At 38.4% G+C, this 24,629-nt stretch overlaps 1 protein-coding gene across 7 annotated transcripts in view; it reads left to right on the top strand.

Moving 5' to 3' along the window:
• TBC1D4 (TBC1 domain family member 4) overlaps window positions 1-24,629 on the top strand; it is a 101,301-nt gene that overhangs the window by 37,342 nt on the left and 39,330 nt on the right. For 5 of the 7 annotated variants that reach the window (XM_039385147.1, XM_027713563.2, XM_027713562.2 and 2 more), the window contains exons 2-4: window positions 16,743-17,345; window positions 18,693-18,782; window positions 22,352-22,456. In XM_039385147.1, the coding sequence (XP_039241081.1) occupies window positions 17,091-17,345; window positions 18,693-18,782; window positions 22,352-22,456 (450 nt within the window). In that variant the 5' untranslated portion in view covers window positions 16,743-17,090. Of the gene's footprint in view, window positions 1-10,563; window positions 10,632-16,742; window positions 17,346-18,692; window positions 18,783-22,351; window positions 22,457-24,629 lie in introns of those variants that run through there. The other 2 variants (XM_039385146.1, XM_039385145.1) reach the window with 2 other exon arrangements.

Below are 24,629 nucleotides of genomic sequence, written 5' to 3'. Positions count from 1 at the left end.
GAGTTTTGTGCAAAAAGGAAGAAAGTTGAGCATTGTTACATTCTGTTACACTGCACCTTTATTTTGATGGTTTCATTCTGTGAAGTGATAAATTATAATACTTTGTAAGCAGAAATCAGCCCTGCTTCTTGTGCTGGAATTTAATAGTAATTGAAGGGTATATGGAAAGTATTAAAGTTGAGGAAATTCAATTCTTCGGGAGAAAACATGAAGGATTTGCATTCATTCTGCAAATTCCATTCAGAAAAGGGGAAAACCAACCCCAAAGAAATGTCAAGCAAGTATTGGATCCCTCATTTCTTCTTAGGCTGTCTCTGCCATTGTCATGGCGTCCTTTGTCATCTTAGGCTTTCAAAGTAAATGCAAGGCTTAAATACAGGGTATAATTTGATTGATTTTGTATACACTATGCAAGCAGCAACCATCCAAAAATGTTTGACCCCTCAGCCAGTGCTCATTCAGACTTGTGGGTGTGCAGAGGCTTTACTGAGCAGCTGCTGATTAAATCCAAGCTGAGTACATAAAACCTGAAATAGTCTGTTTCTGTGCTGCTTGTAGTAGGGCTCAGGACACATGTTCATGTCCCAGTGGAAAGGTACAGCTACCTCAGCACACGCTGTTTTATCAGGAAAGTGCAATATGTGTTTTGTTAGATAGCACAGGGTGTTGTTCAGATAAGCAGTGAAAGGATATAAATACAGCTTTGTTCTTTATGTGATGAAGGGACCTGTTGTATTATAAAGAGCATCTTCCCCGCCTCTATTCGGTTAATTAAATATTTTTAAATTATCTGGGAACTTAAGAGTTCTGAAACTCCAGTTTAGCTAGTTTATGAGCAACACGTGCTGGGTAGAATTTCATAGCCTCATAGAGTCTCATTTTCTCTTTGTATTCAAGGAAAGTGCTCATAAAGCCTGTGAAAGTGCTGGGTAAAGCTGGGGTGGCAAAACATGATGGTTTTGGTAAATGAGTGTTTGGAAGTACATTCTTATCTTCTGTGGGTGTAAGCATCCAACCAAGCCTTATAGAAATATAATGATGTCTGCAGTCCTATTTGTATACAACTATAAGGATAAATCATAGAATCATTAAGGTTGGAAAAGACCTCTAAGATCATTGAGTCCAACTATTAACTTAACAGTGCCGGGTTTTGTTGTAGTATCTTAGAATACTGAGGAGATGCTGCCAGGGAAGCTTTTCAGCATCTCAATTCTGAGATGAATCTCTTCCTTCCCAGCTGCATGTATGAACCCTTCTAAGAACTAGCTGTTGAGGGAGGTTCCCCTTCCAGTAGGAGTAATTCTTATTGTAAATTTGAGGCTTTCTAACCATGCTGCATATAATAATGGGGTAAGAAACATTTAGGCTGTTTCTTACCCCATAAGAAGGATATCCACTATAGTTTTGATAAATGCTTGGGATTTTCAGAGTTGACAGCTGGTGTGAGTTTGTTTTTAGCAGCTTACTCTTTCATCTCTTCCCACAACCAATTTCATGCCTTAAACTACCAGGCCTTGCTCTAAAGGGAAAACTCTGCTTGGTTTGAAAGGGCCAATACTATTTCAGCAAGTATGTGCTTTTTCTGCTTAGACTTGTATTGCTAAGCTGTTAGCTGCATGAACCAGGATTTCAGCTTCCAGGTAGGTTCCTTCTGAGAACCACAGAATCTAAAGAGCTGTATTCTTTCACATTTTTACATCATAAGTGATCTGTAAAAGTTTAATTATCATATACTCCATTCTTACTGGACTATTAGGTCCCAGGGTTTGACACCTCCTATAGCAGCAGTCTGTTTTTCTCACCCTAAAAGTCATGGTAAATCAAAACCATGGAAAAAACAACACTCAGAAGAACATGAGTAAAAAACAGGGGGCTACTGCTTCCTCCATCAAGGATCTACTTCTGTTGTTCACAGCTTTTTTTCGTGCAAAGAATCTCAGTAGTTCTGAAGTGGGTGCATCAGAAGTATAAAGCAAATAGACATGCTCTTTTTAAATCCTTCCAAATACATAAATATTGTTCCAAATACCTGCATGACTTTCTTGCAGGATGAAACTGTAGAGTATTCTATAAGCTGAGCAAAATGATGCAGGTTTTTTTCCTTAGAAAAATAAATGGCAGCTATTGGACTGAAAATTTATAGACTATAAAGTAAGATGTAATATAAAGTTTGGGGGAAATCATAATTTCTGAGTGGCAGGTGTGCATCCCCCAGGTTTTTTTGAGGTGAGACTATTTGTGAAGCCTGTGCATCGTAAACGGTTCTTATCTGCTTGGGAATTCACAGCAAGCAGTCGGTGTAGCTATATATTAACAATACAGGATTATTGACAAAAGTTGCCTGCAAAGATGACCCTGCCTTGTGTATTTCTGGTAAAATGATTTTTATGGTCAAATATGTATTATAGACACGTGACCTCAATTTGATATTAATTTCCTGCATCTGTTCTTAGATACAGAAAAAACTAATAAAATATTAGCATTGCCAGTTATTCTTCACCAGTGTCCATATCTTACACTATGTGGATACTTGCCATTGGAAATAAAAACCCTTTGTGTCCTAAACCTTGTATTTCACTTTCATGTCACTTAAGAACACAGTATAATACCAGGATGTTACTACATGCCGTGTATCTGTTCTTACCTAATGCGTCTCTTTGAAGTGCTGCCTTAAGATTATCCTCCTACTTACCAATTTATCCACTTAAACCAGTGACTGATTTCCAGAAGTGACAACTTTTGACACTTCAGATATTTTTTTTTTCTCAAAAAACTATTACTCTTTGGTTGTACCTAAAATTTTCAGACCTGTCAATCCAGCAACTTATAACAGACTTTGTTCTGTGTCTCCATAATGAACTGAATTTATATGTAAGTCTGTTTTGTTTTTTCTTTTTCTCCTTTGGTTAAGTCTTATTTTGTTACGTCTCTAACATTGATTGATTTCTAATTGGTGCTAGAAGTACTTTCCTCTTGCATTCTTAATACAAAAAAAGGGCACAGATTCCAAATTTGCCATTTGGTAGCAATTTTTTCCCATACGCTATTGAGGCTTACAAATTCCTTGCAGCAACTCCACTTCATGTGTACTCCTAGAACCCCTGTCTGCTATGGTCAGCCTGAGAGCAGGCATCATCTAAATAAATTGGGCTAACAATGATCATGAAGCTGCTACTAATGAAAACAAATACGGTTTCTCAAGTGTTACATGCTGATAGCAATTCCAGATTGTTTAATTGCAAGTGTGATGCATCTTTGAAGGAGTCAAACAGACTGAACGAGGATTGTGACGAGCGTAAGGACCTTGGCATAAAATGGGTCCTTTCATACTTTGTCTTACTGGGGAGAGGAGGCATGTTGAAAAAACTAAGATCAAACTCACAAAAATGGAAATCTCTGCCCCACACAGCATGAAACAGAGGTAAGCTCTCGTACATAGTAGAGGCAGTAGAAGCTCATATCTCCTTATAGGCTTTTCAGAAGCGGAGTACTTTTAGTATGATATTAAATTGAACATCCAAGTCTGAGATAGTCATTCCCAGTGTTCTAATGAGGGAAAACAGGATGTAAAAAGCTTTTTACAGGATGTAGGTTCAAGCGTCTGTGGAGGGCAGCCTCAGTTAGGCAAGTTGCAACACTGCAGAAGGCTGCTCTCAGTTGCCACTTGGAAATTATGTACATATCAAGTACTGGATTTGGGAGCAAACATGACTGTTCTTACATTTTTCTATTACTTAAAATTTTGTCATTGTTTACTCTAATGCTTAATAAGCCTCTCATAGAGGTCTCTCCCACTTAAAAAAATAAACAAAAGCCCAAACAAAAAACGATTTATACCCCGGTCGACATGGCTTCTGTTTATGAAAAAATACAGACATGTTAATATATTCAGTTTTATTTCTGCTTATGTAAATCACTATGAACTAAACTCCATTTTGGTCTATGAATTCCATTTGTTTTCTCAAATGGATTGTGTGTTTTTCAGATTGTGCTGATTTTAGCTGACTGTCCGTATTAATTTCTGAATAAGTTCTAATAAAATTCACTTGATAAAGTATGAATCTGCTAAACCTGCTTCTTTGTATCATAATTCTGTTTTGAAGTTCCCTGATTTATACAAGATGTTTTTATGAGAGCAAAAACACAACAATGAACCAATTTGTGCCCTATGCTCGATTCACGCTTCTGAGAGCTCTTGAACAAACAGAAACTACAGCACTTGGGACTATGCCAGATGGTTTAAAAATTCCTTAGAAGAATAATAAATCTAACTAGTGTATATTTCTGTCACATTTGGGATAACCCTTGAATTTGAGATTTCTGTTGTTCCTCCTTGAAGTTTACCAGTATCTACTGTATAGAAATGTATGGAATTGTTTTGGAAGCCCTTGTGGGTGTCACAGCTGAAAGGGGAAGGCATACTTGTAAATCCCACCACGGAAGGGTCTGAGGCTTGGTGAGTTAAGCATAACTTACCTTCCAAGATATGATGCTGGAAAGCACAGAAGAGCTAGATTATCAAATATGCTTGCTTTTATGATACAGCATTTCCTCACTGGCTTTGCAAAACAAGTTTCAGCCTTGACTTCAGTGAGAACAGGACATCCACACATGACCAAGAATAAATTCCTAACATAGATAATTCCCGGATCAACTAAGCCACCCCAGGGGAGGGAGAGTTGATAGGCAAGAGGAATGAAGTCCACTCCTCAGGGGAGCTTATTTTCCTATTTCCTTTAATAGTTACATGTTCACTGCTAACTCTCATCAGCAAACCAGTCTTCAGTTGCAAGGAGAAATATTTCATAATCTGGGGTATTGGAAGTAAAGATAACTTCAGCTGTAGAATGACAAAATTATGAGTAAACTGAGTTTTAAGTTCCTTAGTCCAGAGAAGTCTGTCATCTTTTATGACGAAGAACAACTCACATACTTACTTCTGGAACTTGAACTTACTTGAAGTTGTCTCTTTGATTGCAGCTAAGCATGACTAGTAATACCTTAGGTGAAAGTATTTAGGAAACTCCTGTGGTAAGCTGAAGTGAATGAGATTTATATTATCCTTTCAAATAACTTATTTAACTGTCATGAGAACACTGTTGTGTCAGTGGCAAAATCACTCTTCCCTTCTCATCCCTAACCCTTGCTCATCAGTCCATAAATGGGAGTTTAATTTCCATGCCAGACGGGAGCCACATGATGGGATTTGCCATGTTATATCTAAGCATACTTTTGCCAAGCCCTAGACATTAGGACTCTGCTGCCCTTCTCCTTTATATACCCCTCTGCAGCTGGACAGGAGTGAGAAAATATGACAAAAGGCTCATGTGCTGAGGTAAGGACAGGAGAGGTCACTCAGCAATTACCATCATGGGGCAAAACAGACTTGACTTGGGGAAATCAGTTTAATTTATTACCAATCAAATCAAAATAGGATAATGAGAAATAAACCCAAATCTGAAAATACTTTCTCCTCCACTCCCCTTCTTCTTGGACTTAATTTACTCCCAATTTTCTCTACCTCCTTCCCCCTCAGCAGCTCAGGGGGACAGGGAACGGGGGTTGTGGTCAGTTCATCACACATTACGTATGCCACTCCTTCCACCTCAGGGGCAGGACTTCTCACACTCTTCTGGTCCAGTGTGAGGTCCCTTACACAGGACACAACCCTCCATAAACATTTTCTACATGAGCCTTTTCCACAGGCTGTGGTTCTTCACAAACTGCTCCAATGTGGGCCCCTGCCGCAGGGTGCAGTCCTTCAGGAGCTGACTGCTCCAGCATGGGTCCTTTGCTGAAGTCCTGCCAGCAAACCTGCTCCAGCATGGGCTCTGTTCTCCATGGGTCTACAGACCCTGCCAGGAACCTGCTCCACCGCGGGCTTCCCACAGGGTCACAACCTCTTTTGGGCGTTCACCTGCTCCAAGTGCATACCTGATATATATGAAAATGTTACCTAAAAAAATGAGCAGAGCCTCCCCATGTACTCTCAGAAACAACAACTTCCCATGTATCTTGACTTTGTATTCATCATCTACGTGTTTGCTTACTTAAACAGTAATTAAGTGCTTATATGCTCCCTTTCCCCTACAGTTCTATAGGACCCATATTCATAACCAAAACAAAATGCTCTCACAGGCTTTTTGGGAATATGTGTAAATAGTCTCATGAGTCTTTATCAAGAACTCTTAACTTACTCTTCATATATGGTGTCACTTCACTACTGGTGTCACTATTGGTCTTGTCTTATGAAGCTATATCTCTGAGAAGACCTTACTGTCTGTTTACTTCATTGACTCATTTATCTCAAAGCTTTCTGGGAAAGCATTTCTGTTTTTGTTGTCCCTAGGTCTTGTGGGTTGGGGGTTTTTTTGTTTTATTATTAGTAGTAGTTACAGCAAGTCTGTAGCTCTTTTGGAATTTCTCTGTGTGAAAAAGAGGACCATGTACTTATTTACTTTCAGCTATTAAATTTGAAATACTTGCCCATTCAGCTGTGTCTGTGTGGATTTACTTTTGAACACCATAACTATCTAATTATTTAATTCTTTTCACAGCTACCATGAGCAGCTGATGAAATCATAGCATTTTAAACAGTTAGTGATTGACAAGATTAGACTTATGTGACTCCCAGTGAGAGTAGTGCTTGGTGTTTTGAACTGTGCTAACTCTGCCTTCAGACATGATATTCATTATTCCTCTGACTCCCAGGCAAAGTGGTGATTCAAGACTTCAGTGCTGGTGGAAGTCTAGTTAAGTGGAAGTTCTCTGCTCTGCCCAGCACCTCGTTTCAAAGCAGTTGGGAATTCAGCACGTGAATGAGTACGCCTTTGAAATCCTCTCTTGCCATGTTTATGCTAGGGTTTTTTGCTGGCTGGGAAAAGTGAATTGTATTATTAATTGTTTAGGCCTTTGATACAGTTGCAAGTTGCTCCTGTGAACTGCGAGATTACCAGACCAGATGGAACATGTACAAGTGTGTATTTCCGAAGTACTAGAAAACTAGTGAACATTACTTGGCAGGTATGGAGAAGCTCCTAAAATGCTATTAGGTTGCAGTCCGTTTTCTTTGTACTCCGTGCTCACTGTCTGATAAATCATGTGCATTTGTCTTTCATGGTTTTGTAGCGAATGTTGTTTTGAGAGAAGGAGCCTTGAACCCAGTAGTAACATTTTTTCTGTCTCTGCTGCAGTATCACCTGCTGTTCAACACTGGTTTTGGTATCCACCTCTCTGTAAGCAGAGCCTTTTTTAAGGACAGTTTGTAGTCTGAAACTTCTCAATACTGCGATTGAGAGTTTGTGGGAACACATCAAATAGGAAAAGACCTAACTCCTTAGTTGCATGTCATTGAGGAACTTCTAACCTCATTAAGGGGGTTAGAAATTATTTCAGTGACTGACTTTTTTTGGACCAAGTATATAGTCACCTGCTAGATCTCTTAGACTGAACAGAGTCTGTAATTTTTCCCATCTCCTGGTGACAGTGCTGAATTACTTAACACTTACCGTCTTCTCCTTCAGTAATAGCAGAAGAAGGTGGTTATTGTTGCAAATGAGTTCTAAAAGTGGTGTCATCCATGGATATCATGGTGTATTTCAACCAAACCTGGGTTGATACTCACTTTAGGAGTTGGCATGATCTGCCATATAGGAGTCATGAAACCTTGATCTCTTGACTAGGGAAAAACAGACTTTCCAAAGTGTATTCATTTCATAGTAAATCAAAATGTTAGTTAATATTTTTAAATTAAAATCTTGAGAACTTCTACCTGAAACTGCTGAATAAAAAATTGCCATTTTCTTAAATATGGTGCATAGAGCATTTATTTCAGTCTTAGCATTTTAAATCTGTTAAAATGAAGTTCATGGTCTTCTGATCTGTATTTGAGAAGTGGATAGTGGCCATAAATGGGCAAAATACTTCAATGAGCTCTCCCAACTTTTTTTTTCCCCCTAAAAGGAAATGAATGCAGAGAATGTATTAATTGTTTGGGACTGTCCACGTGACAGCCTTATCTTCTCAGGCAAACCCTTTTAAAAATAGGATATGTGTTAAACATGATGGAATTCTTAAAAACATCTTTAACAAACCCCTTACTAGAAAATTAACTGCAAAATTAAGTTAAAATGCAGTTTTCGGGAGAAAATTCCTAGTTTAGATCTGAATTTGTGCTTTTATTGTTTGGAAAAACTGTGATTAAAGCAGTTTGAAAGAAGAAATGATGTTACAAGCAAGCTGTACCTTGCTAAATCTTTTAGTGGGAGTTATGTCCCAAGCTTGGAAACGAACTTGCATATGCTCTAAGTATAAAACTGGTAGGTGAATTGAGGTTTACTAATCTACATATTCAAAGAGCATAAGTATCATCATGAGACCTCTCTACTGACACTTCTATGGGTTGCAGAGTATTCAAGCAGAGTGAATAGGAGCTGTATCTGAAAGGTGGAAAAGCGTCAGCCTGATGGCTGGCCTAAACGTAGGAGCAAAATATTGAATGCAAGAACCTTCCTTACTTAAAGCAATGCTCTTGTTGGGCTGTGCTGTCACTCCATCACTGAAGTTCTTTGATACCCCACTGTAGAGTGCTTGCATAGAAGTATAAAAAAACGGATCGATTGTCTGCTCAGGCATCTAAAACAGTCTTGTAACTCTTAGGCATTCTTTCCTCTTAAGTAACTTGATCCACTTTCTATCATTATACTACTTATTTGAATTTGGATACTTGACAAAGCAGTATCTTGTGTGCGTGTGTAGCACACAGAACGTGTTAGGCGATCCACAAACTTCCAGTAGCAAATTAGATAATGTGATGGTTTGCTAAGCAAAAGCCATGCAACTGTGGTACTTTTTGCTGTTTGTTGACTATCTAAACTAAATAGTGTAAGTAACTCTTGCATTGATCTTGAATAAGAATTACTTTGAAAAGTGAATTTTATTGTATTTTAGCTTACCTATCTAAAAATATATCTCTCTTTAGGGTGGTTTAGTGGTGGTCTTCAGCTTTGCCTTCAGCAGGAGTGTGAGATCTCACTGATATATGGTCTGAGGTTGAATGTCAGAGTAAAATACATGCATTGCCCTGTAGCAGTTCTTCAGAAACAAACCTAACTGGGTCCTGACCAGTCACCTGGAAAAAAAATAGACCAGGCAAATAGGAGGAAGACTCTGTCTCCTGAAAGCTGAATTTACTATATGCAGTCCTTTAATGGATGTTCCCCATGTGTTTTCTGATGCTGTAAGCTTTGGCTACACTCATGAACCTGTAGGGAACAGCAGAAATGTGAAAGCACTAGCTGCCAGGAGTGACAGTCAGCTTGAAGCTCCAAAATCTGCTTTCAGTGAATCTTTCTTTGCCAGCTTCTGTGTTCCAGCTTTCCTGCTACCGGGCTTCTGTGTTGTGTTAGCCCAGACATGCAGCAGAATGAATTGGAGTTGGTGGCAGATGCTTATTATTGCCTGCTGAGAATCTGACTTTGTGTTTTCTAAACTGTATTTTTAGACTGTACACTAAGTGCAGATGGATTATAGAAGTGCTTAGTAATTTGGCTGTTATTCTTTTCCTTTTGTGATAGCATTTCTCTTGGCTATGAATCCTCCTTATTTTTGTAAAACAGAAGATGGTATTCCTTCAGCAAAGTCAGCTGATGGAGACAAATTCTTCTGTTCTAGTTTCTAAATATCTGTAGCATAAATAAAGCCAACAAATTTCTTGTGTGCCTGCATAAGTTGAGTCACTCTGAGCTGGTCTTTTATCGCTTTATCAGAAAGATGCATTTTTAATGGTGAAAACTGTCCAGTGGACAGCTATCAGCAGAGTGGGAAGCAGCAGAATGCAGTAGTTTTAGCAGTATAAAAGGTATGAATTATCAGCACTGTACTAACTGTATGGCAGTAAAAACATTTACAGCAGTTAAAGAAAAACAATTTTTTCTCTCTCCCACCCTTCTTTCTAGTTGAGAATAGTTACTGATATCTGTACTTTGGGTACTTTGGCTGACATTGGACTGTGTTTTTATGTAAGATAAGAACTTTGCCTTGGTATCGAATGCCTGGTACATAGCAGGATGTGATATGTGGCTTACTTTGTCTCTGTTCATGTGTCTGCTGTGGCTGGGTTCTCCTATCTTGTGGATATGCAAGTTAACACTAACTGAAAGGACAGTCATGTCCAATTGCTCCTAATTTTTTCTCACATTGTGCTGGTTTCTAATTGATAGATGTCAAACTCCCAGTAATTAGCACGGGGTGTTGATTTCCGGATGGTATCCTGTTTCTCTTTTGTTTGTGTTTAAGTATACACAGCTTGATCATGAGTGGGAAGCATTATTCAAATCCAAGGCAGTGCGAGTGCTTCCAGCCCCAAGTCAGGAAATATTTGGCTTTTGAAAAATAACGGCTACTGTGTGGAGCTCTGGCTGAGCTGTGATATCATGAAACGAGCCTGAGGAAATGCTGTGAATGTGCTGCCAACCCTTTGTGAGAGGAGGGATCTTTCTGCGCTCACTTATCCCAGGAATCTGTTCCTCAGTCCTTGTGTTTATGACGCTAACGTTCAGTGACAGTTCTGCTTGGACATGCCTCTGCTCCTGAACTGGATCTCACACCAGAAGGTACTGACTGCTCCTAAGGTGTGTGTGTGTGAAGTTCATTCATCTTGCATCTCGTTGTACGATGGGACAGGTCTGACAATGCACCTTGCGTGGCGATGGAGTGAGAAAATAATTGCCTTGCTAGAACTGCTATCATTAAGTAGCCAGATTTGTTAGGCATGTCTGTTAGATTAGTACTTCACAGACATACTAATGTTTACAAGCCTCGTGGTATGAAGAGGGGCTTTGCTTTGTTAATAAATTCCAGACTGACATTTTCCATGTGGAAGCTGGAAATAAATTAGGAAGAGCTGCAGCTTCTCTGCACAGTGAAATTCAGTCCAACTGTGGAAATAATGATATACAGCTAGTGAATTTTGTCCTTCTTCTCAATATTCATAGTATTCAAGTTCTGAGTTTGGATTAAAATTGAAAGTACTGATCAGTAGTTACTGAAGGATGCACTTGAAAGTTATCCCTCCAGAAAAAAAGAGGATCCCCCACCTTTGTTCATTGGAGGCTCTTGTAAATTGAAAGGGAATGTTTTTGTGGTTTTTTTTTTAATGCTTCAACTTCTGTCACTGCTATTCAAGAAAGCATGAAGTGTCACCATGGAGATGCTCTGCCTATTCTAGAGTTGTGACAAATTGTTCTAGTGTTGTGCTGCAGCATGCATGAGTGGGTTCAGTAGCCTCTTTGTTTTGCAACTTCAAGATACTGATGATAAACATCTTTTAACTGAAGTTTTTTTTGGATTTTAGAGGTTGAAGTTGGAATTAATTGTAACAAAATCCTATTTAAATGTCATGAGAAGAATTTGGTGTTATTTTTCTGTAGTCCTCTCTTTTGTTTTAATCCTCACTTTGGTCAGATGAAAGAACTTGCATTAGTTGCATCAGTTAAAATGATGTTTCCAATGTGAAAATAATATTCTGCTTAGAACACAATGAAGTGTCTTGATATGTAGTAGAATAGTTCTTGGCAGTACTAATTACGTGCCCTTTGGGCAATGTACTACTAATGCACGAGGCAGGTGTTTGCACTCCTTTATGTATTGACCCTATTACAGGTCTGTCACAAGGGATAGAACGAGATGTAGCCCATGAACTGCAGAGCTGAAATTAGCATGTCTAGAGTACTAATATATCTGTCTTCTAGCCAGGATTGGGGGCTGTGACCTTATTCTACACTAGCTGGCCAAATGGGCGATGTGCTGCAGTAAGGTCTCAAACCAAGGTCGTAGGGGGAGGTGTGTGGTGCAAATAGATGAGACTGGGGACTATCTGGCTAGAATTGATACTCTCATTAGTTTCAGCTTACCAAAACTCTACTGCCTGGAGTAAACAGAGTTTGTGACAGTGTAACACCAGTCATACTTTACTTTTTACATTGTTTATTCAGAGCTGTGATTATAATTGTAGGTGATGCAGAACTTGCCCAGTGCCATCTGCTCTGTTTTTAGTACAGCTAACTTTTAGTTGTTGAATTGCCATGTATTGAATCAGATCTAATTGGATGAAGAGTGATTCATACAGTCTTAGGCTACTCATATATGAATAACAAATTTAATTTGCGTTCTTAAATGTGGGGTTTTTTTCTTTAATTAGTCTTATTAGATTGATCGTATTTCCCTGGAGTGAAATATTGCCTCTTTAGTGACATTATGGAGCTCTTATTACTTGCCTCTTTTTTTTTGGTAGTAGGGTTTTTTGTTTGTTTTTTCTCCTCAACCAAGTTTTAGAGTGTTCTTTACACTGAGGAGCTGAACTAGTATCACAGGTCTAGTTTTGTATTTATGGTACCCACTGTCCGTCCTTGTCTTTTTGACCTCTAGCATTTGGGGGGGTTGTTTGGTGCAGGCCCTGAAGAAGGATCTCGGCTCCTCTGAGTTCTCTTGGCTCTGTTCAGAGATTGAGTTGTTACTTATGAGCACCGTTTCAAGAGTCTTAAAGTACACGTGCTGCTACGTTCTCCTGACAGGCATGTATGCTCTTGACAACATCCTGGAGGGGAAGAAAGCTCATCTGAAGCTCTCACATCCATTTTGTTTGGTTTCAATTTATTAATACCTGAGAAGGTTTAGTGTGCCTGTTACTGTTTAAGCATGAGGTCACTATTATATTAAAGAAAGCTTTGTGTGCTGTTCCAACATATTTGAGTAAGCATGTTGGGTGGGGGATAACTATCTTGTTCTGCTTCTTGTAATAGTCTGCTACTCCTCAACAGCTTAGGGAAACTTCATGAATAAAACCTATAGTAATGGCCTACATTATGTTTCTGCTTTTGAGAACAACTGTCCCAACACTGCCCTATCAGCTCCTACTTTTCTGGTCTGGGAAGCCCTCTGCAACTGCCTTTGGGACATAGTCATTTTCTCTTCTGTCCAGCAATATTTGGAAAAAGGTGATAGGCCCCTAGACCATGGGATTTGGGAGAAGCAAAGCAGGGGAGAATTAAGTCTTCTTGTATTGTTCCAGCAGTAGCACCACTGGGTTTGTTCAGGCTGAAATTGTGCCTCTCTCACCCAGAAAATACACTACTTAGCCCCCTCTAATCTAGTTTTCCTTCTTGACATAACAAAAAAATTCTGTGTGTTAAATAGATTAATTGCTAAAATATTTTAAGGATTTAATTTTCTTTATGTTCAGGTGAATGCTGAAAACCTATGCAATGACTCATTTAACCTTTTTATTTTGTTCTGCTAAAAAAGCTGGTAGTAGATGTCCAAAAAGATCTGCAATGACCCTCTGTGTGTCAGGAGTAAGAGTCCCATTTCTCTCCTTTGGCTGCTTAATTTCATGAGACTGCTGCAGGGAAATACTAGAATTTGGAAACACATTAATAGGTTTTGACTGTTTCAGGAGTCTGTCTTCTTAATATTCCTAAACTGATTTCTAAACATAGTTAAGCATTTTCATCCAGGTAATTCAGTATTTTGAAAGCTCTCTTCTGCTTACGATGTTGTCTAACTTTGCCCTGCAATTTTGCCATTAACAAATAAGCTAATATCCAAATCCAAAAAAGTTACACAACTTCGATGGTGAAACTTTTCTGACTTTTCTTGATATACAGAGGAACAAAATGTCAAAACCCAATGATACATGCCAAAGAAATATGTAAAAAGTCATATTGGGATGATTACTATGCTGATAATAGTGTAACTTTTCCTGTATCTTGCATTTCAGGAAAATACAGGTGAAAACTCTTCGTTAGACTCCACTTGATTGCAGTTATGGGTTTTGCTCAAAGTCAATATTTTAAATGAAAATATTGTCATGTGATCAGGTATATCTCAGATAGCTGTAATTCTTTGTTCTTGATAAGGAAGTGTCACTCTGGAAGTGAAGAGAGTCAGGTCTAACAGTAGAAGCTGGCACATTGTCAATCCTTGGGTACATTGTCATCAGTATACAGTTAACTAAAGACCAACAAAATCCATGTGTATGACTAATAACCAGGCGGTGTTAGTATCTGTCTTGCATGTTATACTTGAGGCTGTTTTTCACACCATCTAGAGTATCCATGAAAGAACCAACAAGCATCTGGAACTGGTTCTGGGCTGTCTGACAGATATTAGTTATCAATTGTGAAATCCCTGTATTAGCTTATTTTCCTTTTCAGCTGTATATAGAAGTATTCATAACTACAGAGATTAAATGGGTCTTAAAATTTTCTCCTTGATTTTTCACTTTAGTTCTGTGTATAGGTCAAAAAATAGAAAAAAAGTGAATACTGATGAGGGAGCACTCTAAATAGCCTGTAAAAAAATTCAGTTAAACAAAGCAGGGAATAAGGATTGTTTGGACTGTATGAGCTGAAACCCCTGCTCTAATGCTAGGATCCATGTATGCATAAGTGAAAATACTATGTGATGCAAAAGCTATACAAGGAACAGGGATTCTGAAACAATAATTGTGACTTAAATATGAATGTCTTGAAGAGTACACACAATCTGGAAAAGATAGAAGTAAAACCAAGTGATAAACAGCAGGATGGATGGTGGTTTTTTTCTGAATAGAAATGCAGTTACTTAAAACTCTGTGTGTGTATTTGTGGTGGAGATCTCTGACAGAGTAGGGAATGGATGGGTATTTCTGTTGTGGTACAATTGGTAGTGTGTTATCCCCAGCTATTTGGAGATTTGCTGGAGGAGGAGAGACGGGGAAGGATGTGTTAGGAGGCTAGTGGGTATTTTTAGAAAGACTTAAGAATTTCCAGTCTTTTTTCTTAGAAGTGATGAGCAAGAGGCTCAGTACACTTTTTAAAAAAATCAAATTGCCAATTAAACAGCTGACAATGTTTAGTTGATCGTATGTAGAATTTATGCATTTTTAATAGAATTATCATTTTTCACTGTACTTTAAAAGAAATATATGTGAAATGCCCTTTAACAGGTTCTGGATTCTTAAAAGGGAAATGTTAGACAGCTAGTTTGTGAATGTCGTTATAATAGAAAACTAAGAAATTTAAACTCTAGAGCTTCTCTGAGCACAGGCCACAGAAAGAATAAGAGACCCATCAGTGGAAAAAGAGCTGCATCTTGGAATACGAACAGGCATGTATAAAGTGAGAATTGTTCGTGTCCAGCTGAGCTGGCATGGCTGGGAGGAAGCACACCTTGGGTGATGGTTAAGCAGCCTGCTAGTGAGAATGAGTGAAGAATAGTTACCCTCTAGTGTCGGTGTCATATCAAGACTTAACTTTTAGGCTTACTGAAAACTGAGATGATGATGACATCTATAGGAATAAAAGCCAAACAGTCAGTAGACCTTAGGGTAATTGAACTTCATTTTGCAATAAATGAACTGGAAGCAGATTTGAGCTGAATGCCCAAGGGGTGAGGAGTGTGTAATAGGAGATGGGGATTAAGACGAGGTAATTTTCCACTGTGACTTGCAAAAGTGCTGGTATCAAGGCTTCAACTGGTATCATGTGACTGAAAGAAAGAGATACTGTTGGGAGCATGGATTATTTATTAAGGTGTGACTTCAAAGTTATCTTCTTTTAATAGAAAAATTCTTTGAAATATCAAATATTATAGATATGGTGGGAAACTGTATAGAATACAAAAACTGTTGATTGATTATATTGGACTAGGTGAATGTTGAGAACTGATTTCTCTTGGAAAGAAAATGTATAGATATTCTCTCTTTATCTCATTGTCACTAGTAATTTCCCCAGTGCATGTAACATGATGCCTTTCATTATCCTTCCAGAGAAAACGAGACATGGTGGAAAGAGGTTTGGTTAAGAGGAATAGGTACTGTCCAAAGTGCAACTAGTATCACTCTGATCTGCAGTCAGTAGAGTTGGATAAGTCCTAAGTCTTGTTTTCTTTATTGAAGCCAAAACAAAAAAAAAGAGCGTTTGTATTAAATATGTTGATATTGAAAGCAGACTCCTCCCAAGGTGATAGGGATAAAATGGAGGAGCCATGTGTCTTTGAGACTGAAATTGAGAGTTTCTACTGGACATGCACAGTTTGTCTATACAGGATGTAGCAGGAATCTGTGGGTAAGAATGACAGAGGAGAAGGGAGATTTGGGTGTGCTGCTTAACTGCATGACTGAGACAGCAGGGAAGTGTGACCTTAAAGTGAACTGTCATAGGGTGGATGGGGTGAGGTTTTTGTAGTAGATAATAAATGATAGCTAATGCAATTGTACATGGTATTTCAGTAGAATTTCCATATTCTTGCTACCTGTATTCCAAAGCTGTCAGTTGAAACTGATGGATATTGCTGGTCTCTTTTTCCCAAAACTGTTTCCACAACAGAACAGTGATGGCCCTATCCAAAATACATCAGTAAAACATGCCGATGTGGGCAGAGGACCACAGAAAAGGCAATCTCAGTAAAAATAAACAAACAAACAAAAAGATGTGAACATTTGTGAGTAGGCCTTCTGGTAATTTAAAACCTTATGTTCTGAAACAAGTTCCAGAAAAAAATTATTTGCTTCGCTTCCACTGCATAAATTATCTACACAGAATTTAAACTTTACTGGTTTTATATTGTTAGCCAAGAAGTCAGGGGCACTCTGCTGAAGAAATAGCTAATGTAAATACTTACTGAAATAAATGTCTGACATATCACTGGCTGTGCTCTCTCCTTTCGGGTTACTAAACAGACCTTTCACACTGTCCACTTAGGTTCCCGATGTCATCAGCAGCATAAGACAAGTCTCCAAAGCCGCACTAAAAGAAGATGCCAAACCAAGTAAGGATAGTGAAGATGCCTTCTATGACTCTCAAAAATTTGAAGTCCTTTACTGTGGAAAGGTGACAGTGGCTCACAAGAAAGCTCCCTCCACGCTAATTGATGAATGCATAGAGAAATTCAGCCTTCATGAGCGCCAGCGCCTGAAACTATTAAACGAGCAGCGCAATAATGAGTCAAGTTTGGACTTGCCTCTGTGTGAAGAAAGCGTGCCAACTTCTTCATTGGATAGCCCATTTGAGGAGCTGGACAGCCCAGATAACACTTCAGGGCCTGCTGCAATGTTTACAGTCGGCAGCCAGACCAACTTGACCAACCTGGCCAGCACTCGTGGCTTCTTTCCAGAGAGCATTTTAGAGGACTCTGGCTTTGATGAGCAGCAAGAGTTTCGCTCCCGGTGCAGCAGCGTCACTGCAGTTACGCAAAGAAGGGTTCATGACGCAAACCTGAAAATACAGTCACGCAGAAGACACGCAAGTGCACCCAGTCATGTTCAGCCCTCTGATTCTGAGAAGAACAGGACAATGTTGTTCCAGGTGTGTACTAGGAGGAGCAATTTCTTGTTGGTTTTGTACCGTATCTTTTTCCCCTGTGCATTTTGAAGCTGAGACAAGTTTTACCATATAAGTAATATAGGTCCAGTATGGTTTCATGATTTCTCATAAATATTTATGTATCTGTTCATAAATGACTGCAACACAAGTAGCTGAACTTTCTTAAGGAAGTCACCTCAAGTCATGAGCTTGGGCAGATTTTAAGGAAAAGTAATTACTTATAGAGTAATCACTTAAAGGAGCAGCGTTTTTAGAGAAATAATTATTTTGCATGCAGTTCTGGATTACCTGTATAGATGAGATCTAGAACCTGGCTGGAGAAGAGTGAGTATTCTTTCAAAAAGAGAGTTGATGCAAACAAACCCTCTTTTTTTGTGCACTTAAAAAGAAACTCACAACTTCACGTAAGATTTTCGCAGCCTTACGTTTTGCCCAGCCCCTTTGTGATGATTTGTCTTATCTTTCCCAGATGAGTACTCAAACATCTCTGCACTGAAGGCTTCTTCCTTCAGACCTCAGTGGTTATTTCTTCTCTTGCCTGAAGTGTATTTCACATCTTTGGAGCTTGTTTTGAGAAAACAAAAGGATGTGTAAAAGAGGTGACCCATAAAAGGAAAAGTCCTTGGACCTTAAAGTAACAGGGGACTAAATGCCTGGATTTTGTCTTTCCATTTGTTTTAAAGATCATTCTTGCCTTTTATTCTCTTGGGAGATTGATAACTGAAGTGAGAATTGCCCTTCAGAAAACCACAGTTGTCCCTTGTAATGGATTCAGCTGAAAAATTTTCTGAGATCTGTGGAATAAGTTCCATAGGCTTGAGAAACAGTTTGGGAAAACTGAAAGATAGTTTGTTGCAGAACCTACTCTTTCTCATCTGGAATTAGTACAAACAAAGAAGTATCACCTTAGTTTCTCAGCTAACCTGTGGTATAATTTGGAAAACAAAAATCATTGTAGCTTTTAATTTAGCCACATTGTTTGCTAAAGGTTTTAGTATTGTCTGTTGATGTGATCTTTGGACCAAAATCTGATCTTGATCAATCCCAGCTTGAAGGGAAAAAGGGTGGGAGGGGGAGAAGAAAAGCTGTTTTCTTTCAAATTCAACTTTTTCTTTCCAATTCTTTCCTGTTCAACTGAGTGTATTGCGCTTGCTGAAATATTCTTACTCAATATAGGCAGAATTATGCCACCCTTGTAAAAGCTGAGTAAGCTGATGTGCCAAAGAAAGGCTGTGTGAACAAGAAAGGGCTAGATTCTGACATTTTTGTTGCTGTCAGTGCTGTGCCTCCAAGACAGTCATAAACTAGACTTATTCTTCTCCCTCTCAGGTTGGAAGGTTTGAAGTTAACCTCATCAGTCCAGACACCAAATCTGTTGTGTTTGAAAAGAATTTTAAAGATATCTCCTCATGCTCTCAGGTAAGCATTATTAAGAAGCAACATGTAGATCAGCAGAAGAAAAAGATTTTATTTGTTCTTCAGTTGGCTTGCCTTGCTAGTCTATAGGCAGGAGAAAAAAAGAAATGTAGAATTCTTTGTCAATGTTCTGTGCTATTTTCCCTTGTTGAGTCTCAAAGGCCATTTAAAAACAGTTTATCATATCTAACTTACCCTTAATAAGAGTAAATTGTTGTTTTATACCACTGGCTCCTTAATTTAAAAAAAAGGGAGGGGTGATTGTGACTAATGTATACCCAAATCCTGCATGAAGTTTGATGCATCAGCTTATTTGGGGAGTATGACTAAAAAAAATGAATATTAAACTGCCATTGCTCACAAACAGTTGCAGCAGACTGGAATTACTATTTACCTTTACAAGAGTGAGAGCTGTTATTCAAATTGTGGCTTTCATTCATCTGGTAGCAGTTTCAACTAGAATGTAATGTCATTTCCAAAAAGCTTAAGTACAGAAAAGATGAGTACAAAATATTGGTCAGCAAATAAAGTATAAAGTGTTCTGCTTTGGGAGAGCATTGGATATGTTTTTGGAAGTAGCTTAATATCCATTTAAGATGCTCTGAGTGTGCTGTTCCTGAGCAGGTAAGTTCCTGAAAGCCTTCAGAATGAAAGGAAGAGAGCATCAGATCAGCCCTCCAGAAAAACAGCAGTTTACCTGCATCATTTCTACTGGAGAATATGGCAATAGGTGTACCTAGCTATGTCCAGTAATAAAGAAATATTTCTTATAAAGTTAAATGCCAGGGCTGAGGGATTCACGTTTCCATCTTGCTGCTGTTCAGTACCTGTTACTTCAGACACTTTCTGTTTTGATGTTTTACTTCATTACCTCCTTTCATTTGCCATGCCACATGCATCACTTCAGGCCTCCTTAAACATTATTATTCTAGTTTAAAGTACACATCTGGCATTCTCTAAACCTATATTTCACTCCCAAGTGCTTTCATTTTAATGCTATTAACAAATCTGCTCTTGCATGACTGGTTTACCAATGCTAATACAAATTAAGAACTGGTCAATACTTGTAACTCAAGTGGAGTCTTGAGCTACTAACTAAAGGTCTAGATCCTTAAGCTGACTCTACTGTTAAATACAGTTTGTATTACTTTTCATAGAGAAAAAAGGCTAGTGCAAATACAGAATGGGACAGTATAATCAAACAATGATGTAGTAATAGCTTTATAATAAATGCAGATCAAAGAGATTCTTAAAGAAGAGGTAAGGAAAGCAGAATTTGCAGACAGCTTTGGTCTTCTGCTTTTTGGGTGTACTGAACTGAGTAAATATGACACTTCAGCTTTAGGTACTGGGCTCCTAGGTTGTATATACATACTGATAATAGTCAAACAAAACAGTCCTAAGCAGGAACAGCCTTTGTTCTGCTGACTTTAAAGCATGGTGACCAGCAAGACCGTGGCAGACTTTCAAAGCACAGCTTTCCTTCAGGAAAATAGTTGTGTAGAGTAAATAGTGTCAAGTAATGCTGTGTGTTGGACTTTGGAGATGGAGTTTTTCACACCGCCTCTTCACTTTCATTTGGAGCAAAGCTTCTGTTATTTTACATTCTTGAATATCTCAAAGAGGCACTAACAATACTCTGGGGGGATTTGTTTGATTTCTTTTTTTAATGCAAAACAGCTACTTTAGAGAAGTTGAGGGGGTTCTGTGTTCAATAGAAATGAAACATTAATTTATTGAAGACTAAGTATTGGTTGCATAAAGCTCTTTTAAGAACTTGATACTAGCCACAGGGCTTCTCTGTTATGAATTTACAGGGCATTGATTTACTGTGTATTGTGGACTGAAGCTTAGGAGTGTCTGTTCTTTAAAGCTTTACAAACAATGAAAAGGAGATGTTCTGGTCAGTTTGCCTTCTGGATTCTCTTAGTCTGGTCTCATAAAGGTACTTTTTATTAGATTAAGTGTGGTTGATCTGCTGCATTCAATTAATTATCCACACTCCATGTACTTGTCAAAGCAGCAAATATAATTGATGATAAACCTCTGTGTGTGTGCTGTCTAAACTCAGGTATCAGACAGCTGTAGAAGTTTTCTTGTTGCAGCCTTGCTGACCTCGAGGGAACCCAGAACAACAAAAAACTTGGTTCATTTGTCATGATAAGTCCAGCCACACTCTTTGAGAAATGTGATGAAAGTAGTGTTGATTGAGGAACATACTGTGGTGTTTATGCCTCAGTAGTGCAAGTGTCACATCTGTCTCTCCTTTCAAATGTTCTTCTGTTGAGACTAAGAAGTCAGAGAGCAGTAGACCTGTTCAGGAACTGTCAGCAGTGAGGGAACTGGAATCTCCCCAAACCACCTTTAGTAAACATGTTTTCTTCACAAAACAGACCGCAACACTTCACTGATCTATCTATTGATCAACATGTGTATACATCTGACCTTTCTTATTTTATGCTTTGGAAGACTTCATGTGTCATGAGAAAATAAGTCTAGTTAAGTCAGGATTACTGTGGACCATCGTTAAACTAATGCCCTTAGTGTCATTTTAGACACCCTCTGCACCTCTGTTAAGTTTTAAGTGGCACAAATGTAACTTTTGGAATTTTGGTTTTTAAAATGACAGCATGTAGTAACGCTATGTTCAGTCTGTCACGTACTTCATTTCCAATTTTGTTGAGAGTGTTTTCTGTAGTGACAGGCAAGTTGCTTTGCCTCCTCCTCTCTTTTATGATATAGGTGTTTTCTTTGGAGATGGATCCAAGCAAACAAGTTCTGCTTTCTGTTGTATTTGAACTTGAGAGATTAGGCTTTCATTTGGAGAAAATCTACTATTACTATACTGAGATGATAAAAACATTGGCAAAAGCTTTAACAATAGTGAGTCATGTTCCATGAATTGAGACTGGAAATATAGTGTTTCTTAGGAAGCTACTCTCTTTGATCTTCTTAGTGCTGTTTTTAGCAAGGCAATGTTCCCTGTCAAGTCGTTAGACTAAGATCTTAAAACAAAACCTCAGTAGTAATATATAGTAAGTCTTGAAACTTCTGGTATGTAAATCAGTCTCAAAGAATTTCAGAATTTGGTTGGAATTCTGTATGTCACCACTCATTCTCTGCCTTTTTTTCTTCTGGTGTAATTGTAACATGTATTACAGAAAAGCAAAGGTCTGTTGCTACTCTGTTGCTTCTTCAATCCTGTGTTTTAGCATGGGCTTATTACATCAAGTTTTCACTGTGGAGGCAATTCCAAATATAACCTAGAAATCTTTAGTTCACTTCCCTGAAAATCCAGTTTTATTAATGGAAGAAATTCAGGTCAGGGTCTGTTGCTTTATAACTTCTGTTTTGATTGTGTAAAGATCTTTATGTAACTTCTAAACACAGAAAGCAATTTATAAGGTAACGATAGTAGTTGTAAAATAGATAATTAGGAGCATGCATTTATAGTTTCTCAATTTTTACATGGGCAAGAAAGTATTGGAGTCTGACAACTACTTTTAGGATCACTTTGGAAACTAAACCTCTTTATAAAATAGTCCACTAATGCTGTTTTTGAACTCTTGTAGGGTATAAAACACGTTGATCACTTTGGCTTCATTTGCCGGGAATCTGTGGAATCTGGGTTAAGCCAATATGTTTGCTATGTGTTCCAGTGTGCAAGTGAGTCTCTGGTGAGTATTTATTAATGATCCTGATCTTTTCATCAGAGGATTTCTAAGATATTACCTAAACAATGTGAGTCTCTGTTATTCTGCTGTGTCAGTTGAGCCTCAGTGGTCACATCTTCCCAGGTGGAAGACTGTGCAGCTGTGCATATGTAAATATGCAGTAGGAAGTGCTACATTCCGTTCCTACATAACCATATCCTGCTGATGCATATATCAGTAACAAACAGAAAAAAATCCATATGGGTGTGTTCACGTGTGCAGAACATGAGCATATTTGGGCTCTGTATTTGATTGTAACTCTTCAGTTTCTAACTGTTGAGAGACATGGTTCTCCATTAAACATGTAGAAACATGTATTGAATTAGTAACAAAGCTGATGATAAAACCCAAACATACACTGATATGGTTTAAACTACTGGCTGATCCTGCATGCGTCTTTACCATGCACGTGGCTTTAGGATTTTTCCTGTAGTCTGTTTTGTTCCTCAGTAGAAGAAAATAGCTGTATCTGATCACAGAAGAAGAAAACCATAGTATGTACGGATGTGTGTGATTATGAAGAAGTCCACTGGACATTTGATAAAGTATGTGTCAATTAATTGAAGTTCCAGGTAGCTCTGATTTTAACTGATAACAGGTAACTTAATAATGTGAGAGCATACAGGAAATAATTTTGACTACTTTTTTATTTTAGAGTTCTGACACCTTAAAAGAATTTGTTTTCTGTTCTGAACTGTGTTTGTCCCTGATGGCTGTGGTAACAACTGCTAACTCTTTTCCAGCTAAACTTAAAAATCTCTTTTCCAGTTAGCTGAAAATGTAACTTTTCCATTGACTATCTTCAGAGTGAATAGATTTACATCAGTAAAACTTCAAACAGCTAACCGCCCTAGATGTACAATGGCAGCTGAGGCTGCGCTTTTATCAAAATGGGAGCTTATTATGGAATCAGCTCTATCATTGTACTAACAGAAAATGTTACATCTGACCTTACTGATAAATCTGACCGTGCATAATTCAAAGGCTTAAGTGGTATATAAAACCTCCATGTATTTATGAACCTCTGTACATATTCTGGTACTGATATATGTGGGTATGCCCACATTACAATATGAAATGAAGATTCCTGAGCTACTTTCAGATGCAATTGCTTGGACCCCAGTGGCAGTTTGACTGTGTCAGGGCAGAGCTTTCCAAATTCTCTGCTGTCAGGCAGGCTGTGTTGGTAGGCTTGTGTATATTTGCTCTAAATCTAGTTAGGGTTTGTGCTACAATTCTCATGGCTTTAGTGTATTCATAATCCTTATGCTTAGCACTGTTCTCTGGATCTTCCACTGGAGGGGGATTGTAGCCCACTTAAAAAACTTAACAGTCCACGTTGCAAGATGGATATTCACTGTTCAACGTCCTGCTTTATTGCTAAGAAGAAAAAACACCCAGAAATTGCTGGTAATGCTTAAAACTGTGGGTTTTAAAACAAACAAAAAAGATCTGGACATACTGAGACACAAACTAGTTCAGATTTCTACATTCAGGTTCCCTTTTTTCTCCCAAGCGACAAACCCCTCAAAAAGGTGGCTATGTTCTCAATGTTAAACTGCATGATTTTGGTCTGAAATATTTCAGCTTTCCTCTTCCTACTTATAAAAAAAGTAACAAGTAGAGTGAGGACCTGATTCTGAAGTGGGATATACTGATTTCTTTCCTAAAATCGTTCCCAAGCAGTTGTCTCCTTCTTTCCATGCTTATGCAAACACTCAGGAAACAGGTTTTAATAAACATTGTATTCCCCTGAAATACAGACAGGGGACCTCCAAGTGCTTTGTATACAAGGTCTAGGAGCATATTTGAATGAATATGGAGAAGTGGTGTCACCTCAACCTTTCTTAGATAAAAGTTTGAGCTTTTCCGGTGCTGTATTTGTGGTAGTAGCAGAGGAAATATCAGGGCAGAATGCAAGGCAGGCCAGAAGTACTTAAAGATAAATTGTGATTGTAATGAAGCTGGTAGCTAGTCTAGTAGCCTAGAGAAAAGTGAACTGCTGTGGGAAGCTCCTGTCTGGCAGCAGGGATGAGTCTGTAGGGGTTTATGCTAAAATGGTATAGTGGTGGGAGGAAAGTTGTTGAATGGAACATGTGCAGTTTACAGGAAAAACTTGAAGCTAAAGAGATTAATG

Source organism: Pipra filicauda, unplaced genomic scaffold (genome assembly GCF_003945595.2).
Source record: "Pipra filicauda isolate LSUMZ 115617 unplaced genomic scaffold, ASM394559v2 scaffold39_size4671491_pilon, whole genome shotgun sequence".
Taxonomy (NCBI): Eukaryota; Metazoa; Chordata; class Aves; order Passeriformes; family Pipridae; genus Pipra; species Pipra filicauda.
This window is presented reverse-complemented; position numbering and strand designations above follow the sequence as displayed.